Below are 10,882 nucleotides of genomic sequence, written 5' to 3'. Positions count from 1 at the left end.
ATTTCTGTTGAAAAACAAACATTTGACTGAGGTAAAAACCACCGATTATTCAATCTTTTACTAAAAAATCAGAATATATTTCCTACTCTTAGAGTAAAAGTTTATTTTACAATTTAATAAGGTCGCTTTAAAACTCTACTTATATTTACATATCAACATAAGCCAGCATCTTGTCCAGATGATCCACGCGCTGTTGCAGCAGCTGCTGCTCCTCCTCCTTGAGTTTCAGCTTGTCCAGTTGGTCCGATTTCAAAAGGAAATGCTGCAGGAAAAGTCTAACACTCTGTTTAAATTGCTGAAGCTTTGAGTTTTTGGCCACTCTTTCGAATGTCTGATAGACTTCCCGCTCGTCGGGCGATAAAAGCAACCTGACCATTACTTCTTTCATAAAGTAAAAGCTGAGTTTGTCCAGCTGCATAAAGTCTACCACTTTAAGAACAGAGAGCTGCAAGCCAGCTGCTAGGATTACTTGTTGAAGAAAGCTAGCCAGATTACGAATTTGCGGTTTCGAGAGCTTTTCAATGTCGTTAATCCTGTCCCAACTAGCGAACTGGAAAGCCAGTTGATACTTCCTATTAAATTGACAAAACTTGAGGGCCAGATGGGCGTAGTAGGGATTTGCTCGCTTCTCGTTGAGGGCACAATGAATGATCACATAGGCCACTGCCCGCTGATCTTTCAAAGCCAAATGCAGGATCTTCTCAAAGGCATCCACATAATCAGCGGCACTCATGATGATGCAGAAGATATTCCTCCTTTCGGCAGTATTCATCTGCTGCTTTTTGGCCAACTCCAGTAGCTGATCAGCAAATCCACCATTCGCAGATTTAGCTGAGTTCTTATCCTGTTTTTGTTTGGCCGAGCCCATCTCGTCGAGATTTCCCGTCCAGGCAGAGCCCACAATCCACCATTTGCCCACTTTGTCAGCCCGCAGGAGATCTTCTAGAGTAATGTTTAGGGTCACCACATAGCGATCGTTTTTCAGCATGGCCTTCAGACGCTTTCGCAGAATCTCCGCCAGTTCAGGATCGTATTGGGGCAGCTTTTGCATATTATTGTTTTTGACAGCATTCAGGATGTCCACCATGAAACGCAGGCGAGGATTCTCCTTGAGTTCCAGTGGTGCGCTGGCAATCTGCGATTGAACTCTCTGCATCATGGTCTTGAAAGCCAGTGGATCATCCTTGCGTAGGCGAAACCCAATGGATTGGAATATCAGCAAAAGGCACTCCACGCTCTTCTCGCAAAGCTGATCTGCCAGTTTGCCTATAAGCTCCATTAGCAAACTCAGCTCAAAAATCTTAAAGAGGTACATGTAGCAGAGAACAAGCACTAGGTTATTCAACTGCTTGTCTTCAACTTCCAAGTTATTAATATCCTTGATATAGCCATCGAAAAGCTCCACAAATGTCTGCAGAAAGTGAGCACCGATCTCGCTGCCTATTTGGGCATGCAGATAGGCCAATAGAACCATGTGTTCCTGCACCATTCGCTCATTGGTTCGCGTGGCGCCCAGCAAGGCTTCCTGGAGTAACTTCGTCAGGGTCTCATTCATATTGTAGCGGGAGTTCTTCATGTATAAAGCCTCTATGCCAGCGGCAATCTTGTGAAGATTGGCCTCGGACAAACGATTAAGCAGACCTTTGCATTGTTTAAGCAGACGAGCCAGTATCTCGGCCTGCTTTTCACTGGATCCTGCACTGGCGGCCATCAAAGCACGCTGATGTGGTGGTATGTACTTTTGGCCAGCAGCAGAGGCTTCCTTCTCCACGGGATCAGGCAAAATGTTGCCCTCGGCATCGCGTTTTCGTCCATAGATGTCTTCTTTAACTGGGAATTGAGAAGAAGGTTAAGTGATTACTCAGAAAACCTATGATATACTCACTTTTGGTATCCTCTTCCTCATCTTCGGACTCTTCATCGCTTTGTTCTTTATCTCCACTGGGGTCCTCATCATCCTCCTCATCCTCTGAAGCACTTGGATCCTCTGGGAAGTCATCATTTTGATCTTCCTGCTCCTCCTCATCGCTCCACATGCCCGCCTCCTCCTTTTCCTGCTGCTCCTTCAGCCGTTTCTTCCTCTCCTGCTTTTCCTCCCACTTCAGCTTCTCCTCCTCGTCGTCCAGCACAAAGTCTAGCAGGTAATCCAAGCCATCGTTGAACATTTTCCTCACCAGACGGTTTTTATCCTTGGATTTGTTGAGTTTAAGCTTCTTTTCCAGCTTGTTGATCTCGCGATCTTCCTCCTCGTTCTCGATACGCAATTGCTTGAGTCGCTGCTTTTTGGACTTGGTTGTGATTTCCTTCTGCTGGCGTAGCTCCTTTCTCCTGACCATTTCCTCATCCTGTCTCTGGATGGCTCCACCTGGGATTTTCTTGACGCTTTTACCCAGAGGTTCGAAAACTTCCACCTTTGCCATGCTTTTGGGCATCAGGGCATCCACTTCGGGATCACTGAAATCCGAATCCAAGGACTCATCATCATCGCTGTCTATTTCGCCGGATAAAAGTTGTTCTTTGGGAATTTCATCTGGATTTATTTTTGGTTTTTTGCTCTTGCTTCTCTTCTTCTTGTTTTTGCTTTGAAGCGACTGCGCTGCCAACGCCTCTGCCGCCGCAGCCACGCGCTGAGTTCCATTTACTTTGCCGGCATGATAAAGCCGCTTATTCTGCTTTTTGACCTTGGACTTTTGCTTCCTCTGCTCCTTTCGGGTCAAAGGCTTCTTTTTGGCCTCTTTTTTCTTTATTTTAACCATGTTGGTTGGGAATCTCAAGCAATTTCAGTCAAATAACATTTAAAAATTGTTGTGAATGGCTAAACAGCTGTTTTTGGACTAGTGTTGGACAAGCCACGTGCTTTGCCATAAGCGTAGTCAAAAATAATTTTAGAGGGTTCATGTTATTTAAACACCTGTATTATAAACAAACTTGTAAAATCTTAACAAATAAAAATAAAACAACTGTTACTATGGTTATTATATTACCATTTCAGAAAATTTGTTATCTTGCTAAAAAAAATAAATAAGTTGTTCCTAGCGATTTCGACTTATCTTATTGAAATCCAATCACATATTTTGATTTATTCTTTGCTTTAATATGAGTTCCAATTTTATTGGGGGGTTATACAAACACTAACCCCTTTTTGCTCCACCCATGTCCCGCATGAAACCTTTGGCCTTTTTTAGTGCATTTTGTATAAGGCACAACATTTAATTTAATTTCGGAAATCTTGAATAAAAACCGGTGTTCCTAATCCAACATGTCCACCAGGTGGTATCCCATCTACCAGCGCGGTAATCCACAACTCCGGGTTTTCCTCCCGAACTTCTGGATGAAATTGATTCGTCCCACGGAGGAGCAGCCCCCAAATGTGGTCACCTTTTCGGTTTCAATGGAAATGACCAAATACGATGTGCGTAGCTACCTGGAGAAGATCTACAAACTGCCAGTGGTGGATGTGAGGACTCGTATTGCCCTAGGCGAAACCAAAAAGGATCAAACCTATGGCTATATCACCAAGAAAGATGATGTGAAACTGGCTTATGTAACATTGGTATGGAAATCTGGATTACTAAATAAGATTTTATTTTGTTAATATCGTATATTACAGCCCAGGGAAGAGTCATTTGTCTTTCCCGATTTCTTCTCGGAAAAGGCTGAAAAACAGGCCAAAGAAGAGAAGTCACTTGATGACTCCAAGGAAGGTTTCCGCCGGTTTCTGGACAGGAATAAGAAAAGGCCCGGCACTCCAGGCTGGTTTTCCATTTAGTTTTTAAGTCTATAGCCTAAGTTTCTTTGTTGTTTCAACGGGTAAATAAACATTTATTTCGAAAGTCCGAATAATTTAAAGCTGGGCTTTGTTTACAAGGAGTTATCCTCTAATATTTGGGTGATTCAGATCCTATTTGGCCTGCTTGACTGCGGCGGCAATCCAGGCACGGATTTTGTCCTCATCCTGGAGGCCCACCATGCGCTGCACTTCCTTGCCATTTTGCATGATTAGCAGGACGGGAACGGCGGCCACATCGTAGTCCAAAGCCAGTTCGCTGTGCTCATCTATATCCACTTTGGCCAATTTAATGGAGCCCGCCTGTTCGCCCACAATACTCTCGATTCTGGGTGTCAACAGCTTGCAGGGATTGCACCATCTGTGGGGATTTAAATTATAACAATTAATTGCTGATTACTTAAGTTATATATAATCCAAAGTACGTTGCAAAAAAGTCCACAATCACGGGATGCTGGCTGTTCTTCACTTTCTTGTCGAAATCCTCGGCACTTTGTACTTTGAAGATCTCTTGGCGCCGCGAGGAAACTGACAATGGGCGGATTTGTTGACCACTGACCAAGCGGCGCGTCGTCTGTCCCAGGATATTAATCATTTGTCGCTGCATGGCTTATTTTCCGCGTTTTTTTGGTGTGCCAAATCTTTTTAAGAATTGATTGCAAAATAATGACAAGGGAATCACAACAACAACAAGACGGTGGGGAGTTGCCAGACAAAGTGAATGCTGGTGCTGCCACCTCGTGTATGGCAGCACATTTAAGGGAGCTGTTATTATTGAAGTCACGGCTTATTGTAGTCACAAATTTAAAACTAAGAAAAAAAAAATATTAGGATCCGAAAAAACAATCTAAATAAATTTACTACTTAAAAATGGAACCTTAATCTTCTTGATTTCCTGTACAATCTAAAACTGGATAACAGGTCTAGCGTGCAACATGCGGATAAAAACAAAACGTTTCCTAAATGTTGGTTATATATATATGTATTTTATTGTCAAATGGAAGAAAAACAGAGTAAAAACATCAAATTTTTTGTTCCCTTACATAATAGTCACCTTTTTTTTCATTCGATTCCCTTTAGTCCTCCATTTTTTTAATCCAGATATTTCTTGATCTTTTGCTTGAGTTCGGAGCAATCAGGAAAGGAGCACTGCTTCTCCTTACAGTTTAGGACGTGGGAGCACTTGATGATTATTAAGTTTCTGCATGCCTGGCATCTTCCAGTTCTCCTGAGTCGGCATTGCTTATAGTGCCGGATGTATCGTTTCATCCTGTTGCACTTAGTCAGAATGCAGTTGTCAAAGGAGCATTGAATGGCTTCTATAAAATGCGGAACGTGGATGGACTGAGCTTGAATGGACGCAATTCGTGCCCTACGAAAGCAGTCCTCGAACGCGTGACTTATCCCGTTTACCATTGTTTTTAAATCTGATAAAAACTAAAAAACAGATATAACAGATATTAAAATATCATTAATATAGCGCACATTTATTTCAAACAGTTTGTTTTGTACAAAAAAAAGTAAATTAAAATAAAAAAAATATGGTTTCTACCTGATTTTAAAAAGAGAGCCGAAATTCCAAATGTCCTGTCTTTATACTGTAGATATATAGAGTGATCGTGGGACCAGAGTTCACCAACTATTTTCTCCAAAAGAACTGGTTCCGTGACTCCAAAGTATGAGGAGAACAGATCACCATTTATTTATTGTTACCTTTTAATACCGAACCCAATTAATTTATTTAAGTTATTGTTTATCAACATTATTATTTAATACTCGCAACTATTTGTTGTCGGTAAGTTTTTTTTTTCAATTTAAATATATGTATGTTTATAGAAGTATATTATAGTTTTGTTTAGGTTATACAGTCGAATGTTAGTAAAGCCAATTACTATTTTAATTTTAGCTGACTGACTGTTTATTCTTACGAGGCGATTAGTTCTGTAGCAACTGCCTTAACGTTTTTGGATTTTTGTACATTTTTATTTTAGGCTTTTTCAATTTTTAAAGATGCTAAATAAATATCAAGTAAGCAGTGACAGTTCCCGTTATGTCCTGTGACGAGCTATGTGGCAACTCTGTTTCTCAAATTTTCACCTTTTTCGAGGTGTGCACACACTGATTCGAGGTGGCTGCCACTTTTTTTTGTGAACTGCATATTTTTGTTTTGTCGTAATAAATATCACAAGTTCTCGGTTAAAATTCAAGTGTTAGAGGCGCCTCGAGGGTCTGTAAAAAAAACAAGTAATAAGTTGGCGTGATTAAAAAGCGGAGAGAATCGATTGGAATATCAGGAAAGCCCAAGCCAATTAGTTAAGTTGCCCAGTGCAAATTGCGCAAATGGCTGATGGAACTTTTGGTTGGCAAACTGGGTTAAATTGAAGGACTGCAAGGATTCCAAGGATCAAATATGGATGACCTGTCGGGCGACATATGCCGCGTGTGCCGGTGTGAGGCACAGTCGGATAGGCCACTGTTTTACCCATGCATCTGCACGGGATCGATCAAGTACATTCACCAGGATTGCCTGATGCAATGGATGCGCTATTCGCACAAGGAGTACTGCGAACTGTGTGGCTACCGCTTCAGTTTCCAGCCCATCTATGCCCCGGACATGCCGCGTGTCCTGCCGCTGAAGGATGTGCTGGTGGGACTGATGTCCGCCGTTTTGGAGGGCGCCCGCTGCTGGCTCCACTACTCCCTGGTGGGCATGGCGTGGTTTGGAGTGGTCCCCCTCTCTGCGTATAGGACCTATCGGTATCTATTCCGGGCCAGCTCCTTCGATATGATACTCACGCTGCCCTTCGACATCTTCTCCATGGAAAACCTGGCTGCGGACGCCTTTCGCGGCTGCTTTGTCGTCACCTGCACGCTGCTATCGTTTATAGGATTGGTCTGGCTGCGGGAGCAGATCCTACACGGCGGTGGACCCGATTGGCTGGAGCGCGATGATGCCCCACTGCAGGCAGCGGCGGCGGCAGCTAATCCTGCCCAGGCTCCCGTTGCAGAGGTTGCAGCTCCTCCTCTGCCCCAGGATGACAACAACAACGGCAATGATGCACCGCAGGATGTGCCCATGGACAATGAGGGGCCTGCTCCGGTAGACAACGAGGATGGAGCTGCCCAGGAAGCGGCTCCAGCTGCAGCAGTTCCAGCACCCGCTGTAGATGCCGATGCGGATGAGCAGAATTGGAATCCCATGGAATGGGATCGCGCTGCCGAGGAGCTCACCTGGGAACGCCTGCTGGGCTTAGATGGCTCCCTGGTTTTCCTCGAGCACGTCTTCTGGATCATCTCGCTGAACACCATGTTCATCTTTACCTTCGCTTTTTGCCCCTACTGCGTGGGCAACTTTATCCTGAGCTCCATGGATCTTCTCCAGCCGGAGAAGCCACTGCTACACTTTCATGGTCTGATAACCACTCTGTTTGGCTACTGCTGCATTGGCCTGACCCTGGTGGTGCTTCACTTCTTCGCAAGAGTTTTCCGATTGCGCAGAGTCTGTTGGTTCATTGGTTTATGCTATATTGTGGTGAAGGTATCGCTACTTTCCGTCGTGGAGATTGGAGTACTCCCGCTGATTTGCGGCTGGTGGCTGGACATCTGTTCGTTGCCCTTACTGGATGCCAGTTTGAAGGATCGCAAGGCCAGCTTCAAGGCCGCTCCGGGCACCTCACTCTTCGTCCACTGGATGTTTGGCATGGTCTACGTTTATTACTTTGCTGCTTTCATCTCGCTGTTAAGGGAAGTTCTGCGGCCCGGTGTGCTCTGGATCTTCCGCAATGTCAACGATCCGGACTTCAGTCCTATTCAGGAAATGATCCATGTCCCAATTGTGCGGCACATTCGTCGCCTGGTCGCCTCGGCCATGATCTTTGGCTTCGCAGTGCTCTTGATGCTCTGGCTGCCCATCAGGATTTTACAAGTGGCCTGGCCCAATTTCTTGCCCTATGCTCTGAGTGGCGATGCGGAGGTCAACGATCTTAGTCTGCAGTTACTGCTTTTGCAGGTGAGTTATTTGGATTCGTACTTTTATTTATAGGGTGTTATATTTTCAGTCTTAAGTTTTTTATGCAGTAAATTTATAGATCATCATAACTAGACTGATCGTTTGCAAGCTCAGTCTAAAAGCTAAAGTCTTTAAACATTTTAAATTATATTTTTTATACGTACACTAATCATATCTAAATAAACACGAAACACATTTCCCTTTTTAGATCGTTTTACCCGGCTTCTTTGAGCAAACTCAAACGCGCATTTGGCTGAAGGGATTACTACGCATCTGGTGCACTGCGGTGGCCTGGTTGCTGGGTATTCGAAGCTATCTGTTGCCGGCTCCCGAGCCAGAGCCCGAGAATCCCGCCGCCGGCGAGGAAGGAGTAGAGAATGCTGGCAATCAAGGGGAAGATAATGAGGGAGCAGCTGCTGCTGCTGCTGCACCACCGCCGCCGCCTCCTCCACCGCCACCACCGGTGGAACCAGCGCCTCCACCGCGAAACCTGGCCGCTGCCCATCAGGCCATGATGCAGCGGGATGCACCCGTGGGATTCCAGCCGTACGAGAAGCCCTCTTTGTTTGCCTTCCGTTTGTGCGCCCTGCTCTCCCTAATGTGTCTATCCATTGTTTGTGCTGCCATGCTGACGCTCACCGTTCCCGTCTACATTGGCCGCCGGCTGATGATGCTCTGGACTGGACAGCCGGGTGAAAAGGCAGCCGGAGCAGCAGAAGCAGCCGCAGCAGGAGCAGCCGCAGCAGCAGCAGGAGGAGGAGTGGTAGTAGCTCAGAATCTAGCTCCAATCGATGCGGAAGGAGCCAGGAAAAACGAGCGATTACTGCGCTCCCACGAACTTTACACCGCTGAGATTGGTGGCTACCTGTGCTGGATTGTCTGCCGTGGAGTGGCCGTAGTGGTCACATTGCTGCCCCAAGGACGAGCGGCGATTGTGAGTAAACTGAAGCATTGGGCACGAGTGGCTTTGCAATATGCCCTGCCTGTTTTAACACTCCTGGGAATCTTTGTGCTGGTTCCCCTACTCTTTGGCTTACTACTCGAATTGGTGGTGGTGATACCGCTACGCGTGCCATTGCGCAAGACACCCATCCACTTTCTGTGGCAGGATTGGGCGCTGGGAGTGCTGTACAGCAAGATAGCCATCGCCTTGACTCTAATGGGTCCAGATTGGCATTTGAAAAGGGCTCTGGAGCGCGCCTATATGGATGGATTGCGCGACTTCGACTTGAAGTTTGTGATGCGCGACTTGGCCGTGCCGGTGGTCACCACTTTTGGCCTGGCTCTGGCCGGTCCCTATGTCCTCGCACACATGGTGTTCCCCATTTTCCTGGCCGACGCCTTTGTGCGGCATGTCGTCGCTCGTCTCGTCTATCCGGTCAGCTTCATTGTGGTGGGCAGCATCTACTTCGTTCTGTTCCAGATCGAGCAGCTGAAGAAGCTCTATCTGTCCATCAAGGTGGACAAGTATCTGGTGGGACAGCGGCTCGTGAACTACGAGCACCGCAAGAAGCAGCAGCAGCAGCAACAGCAGCAGGAGGAGGAGGAGCAGCAGCGCGCTGCGCGGGAGCTGAAGGAGCACCAGGAGCGGGATCGGCAGCGGGAACGGGAGCAGCTGGCCCAGGAACAGGAGTTGGCCGAACTTCTGTAACGAGATCAGGTGCGAATGTACAATAATTAGTTTTAAAGATTATAAAATCAGTTGTTTCATGTAGGTTTTTATGATATTAGTGAATTATTTCATGCGGGCTTTAAGGTCATTAGTCATCAATTTCTTTAAAGCAAGTCTAATAGTTGATGATTTTAGAAAGCTAAGCCACTTCTTAATTCGATAAGGTTAAAAATATGAAAATTGTGTGGAAAGTACTTTTATAAAATAGACAATAGGTAAAAATAGAAAAGAACTTATTAAAACTTAATTTGTTTTTTAAGAGTTAAGCGAGAAAGCGTATTTAATAATTTATCAGTTTTGTTTCCTTTATATTATATTATATTATATATTTTTGTTAAAAAGTGCTTGTAATTGCTTAATCTCAACATATTTTATTGTAATTGTATCTTATTTTAATCCTAAAAATTTCTTTAAAATTGTTTTTTTATTAAGTGTTTGCAATTAATAGATTAAATGGACTGTTTGCAAAATATATTAAATTAAAAGTTCTCCAATTTCTATTTAAAGATTTTTATTTCAACCCGACAAGGAGGAGGCGGACGCAACGAGAAGCTGTTATCTCTGCTTTTTCATCGTGAAGCTGCTCCTGCTGCTGATGTATCTCTGTTTTAGTCTCTGTTGCCCTGCCAAACCAGAGGATTTGAAAATTTTCGAGTGAAATATACCTATTATGTTTTAGCTTCATCCTTTTCACCCACTTTAGTTATCTTTCGTTATATGATTAATGTGTTAGCCACAATTGCTGTTAAATCTTTTAAACCCCCTTACCACTTATAGAATTTAAGTTGTATGATATTTTAAGACAGCCAGACATAAAGCCCCGCCACGACCCTGATTTTATAAAAATAATCTTTGGGTAGCGTTAAAACCTTGTATTAGAGCCATATGCAAAAACTATATATTTGAGAATTGTCAACCGAGCTGAAACTTCAGAAAACCCAGAAATAAACCAAAACCAACTTGGTAAAGTGGTGAAAATTTACGGATAGTGGAAATAAAACAAAAAAAAAATTTCGATCTAGCTTTACGAACTGTAAAAATTATATATGTATACATTATAAATATAACTGATTTAAAATTAATTAATAAATTTAAATTTAATCTTCAAGAGGAAATTTAAAGCTTTTTAATTGGGGAACTTTACTGAAGTATTTTTGTTCTTTTAAAGCATTAATTATTTTAAGGTTTATTTATGTCGCACGTTCCTCGACTTTAAGACGCGAATTCTTAAGCTTCATAATTTAATTTTAAATGGAAAAACTTTTTAAAAAGCTAGTTAAACAAGTCGAGTTATAAAACCAAAACATGCTTTTCGAAGCCATATCAATTCCATACAGAATACGTGATAAATATGTAACTGCAAAATAATTATTGAAGCGCATGCAACGGATTCAGACATCTGTTGTGCCAAGTC

At 43.8% G+C, this 10,882-nt stretch overlaps 4 protein-coding genes across 4 annotated transcripts; 2 read left to right on the top strand and 2 right to left on the bottom strand.

The window, feature by feature from the left end:
• Window positions 1-78: 78 nt before the first annotated feature.
• LOC128259353 (nucleolar MIF4G domain-containing protein 1 homolog) lies at window positions 79-2,851 on the bottom strand. The gene is made up of 2 exons (XM_052991670.1): window positions 1,886-2,851; window positions 79-1,830 (listed from the first exon to the last, which is right to left on the bottom strand). The coding sequence occupies exons 1-2, from the start codon at window positions 2,754-2,756 to the stop codon at window positions 146-148; spliced, it is 2,556 nt and encodes an 851-aa protein (XP_052847630.1). The 5' UTR covers window positions 2,757-2,851; the 3' UTR covers window positions 79-145.
• A 307-nt stretch (window positions 2,852-3,158) lies between these two features.
• LOC128259383 (39S ribosomal protein L23, mitochondrial) lies at window positions 3,159-3,849 on the top strand. The gene is made up of 2 exons (XM_052991714.1): window positions 3,159-3,553; window positions 3,611-3,849. Exons 1-2 carry the CDS (start codon window positions 3,260-3,262, stop codon window positions 3,767-3,769), a joined length of 453 nt encoding a protein of 150 aa, XP_052847674.1. The 5' UTR covers window positions 3,159-3,259; the 3' UTR covers window positions 3,770-3,849.
• On the bottom strand, window positions 3,791-4,504 carry LOC128259384 (thioredoxin, mitochondrial). Its single transcript, XM_052991715.1, has 2 exons — window positions 4,213-4,504; window positions 3,791-4,148 (listed from the first exon to the last, which is right to left on the bottom strand). The coding sequence occupies exons 1-2, from the start codon at window positions 4,392-4,394 to the stop codon at window positions 3,902-3,904; spliced, it is 429 nt and encodes a 142-aa protein (XP_052847675.1). The 5' UTR covers window positions 4,395-4,504; the 3' UTR covers window positions 3,791-3,901.
• A 1,380-nt stretch (window positions 4,505-5,884) lies between these two features.
• LOC128259184 (E3 ubiquitin-protein ligase MARCHF6) lies at window positions 5,885-10,583 on the top strand. The gene is made up of 3 exons (XM_052991406.1): window positions 5,885-7,796; window positions 8,005-9,456; window positions 9,976-10,583. The coding sequence occupies exons 1-2, from the start codon at window positions 6,198-6,200 to the stop codon at window positions 9,445-9,447; spliced, it is 3,042 nt and encodes a 1,013-aa protein (XP_052847366.1). The 5' UTR covers window positions 5,885-6,197; the 3' UTR covers window positions 9,448-9,456; window positions 9,976-10,583.
• Window positions 10,584-10,882: the final 299 nt, after the last annotated feature.

The sequence above is a fragment of the Drosophila gunungcola genome (assembly GCF_025200985.1).
Source record: "Drosophila gunungcola strain Sukarami chromosome 3L unlocalized genomic scaffold, Dgunungcola_SK_2 000005F, whole genome shotgun sequence".
NCBI classification, from domain to species: Eukaryota; Metazoa; Arthropoda; class Insecta; order Diptera; family Drosophilidae; genus Drosophila; species Drosophila gunungcola.
Note: the sequence above shows the minus strand (reverse complement) of the source record. Positions and strands in the feature narration are given on the sequence as shown.

What these genes read in the sequence shown, in the direction of transcription:
- LOC128259384 (XM_052991715.1), bottom strand. Translation starts at nt 4,394, where the DNA reads ATGCAGCGACAAATGATTAATATCCTGGGACAGACGACGCGCCGCTTG. An exon ending in ATTGTGGACTTTTTTGCAAC is followed by an intron (nt 4,149 to 4,212) that starts GTACTTTGGATT and finishes AAATCCCCACAG; the next exon opens with ATGGTGCAATCCCTGCAAGC.
- LOC128259353 (XM_052991670.1), bottom strand. Translation starts at nt 2,756, where the DNA reads ATGGTTAAAATAAAGAAAAAAGAGGCCAAAAAGAAGCCTTTGACCCGA. An exon ending in TGAGGAAGAGGATACCAAAA is followed by an intron (nt 1,831 to 1,885) that starts GTGAGTATATCA and finishes CTCAATTCCCAG; the next exon opens with TTAAAGAAGACATCTATGGA.
- LOC128259383 (XM_052991714.1), top strand. Translation starts at nt 3,260, where the DNA reads ATGTCCACCAGGTGGTATCCCATCTACCAGCGCGGTAATCCACAACTC. An exon ending in AACTGGCTTATGTAACATTG is followed by an intron (nt 3,554 to 3,610) that starts GTATGGAAATCT and finishes CGTATATTACAG; the next exon opens with CCCAGGGAAGAGTCATTTGT.
- LOC128259184 (XM_052991406.1), top strand. Translation starts at nt 6,198, where the DNA reads ATGGATGACCTGTCGGGCGACATATGCCGCGTGTGCCGGTGTGAGGCA. An exon ending in TGCAGTTACTGCTTTTGCAG is followed by an intron (nt 7,797 to 8,004) that starts GTGAGTTATTTG and finishes TTCCCTTTTTAG; the next exon opens with ATCGTTTTACCCGGCTTCTT.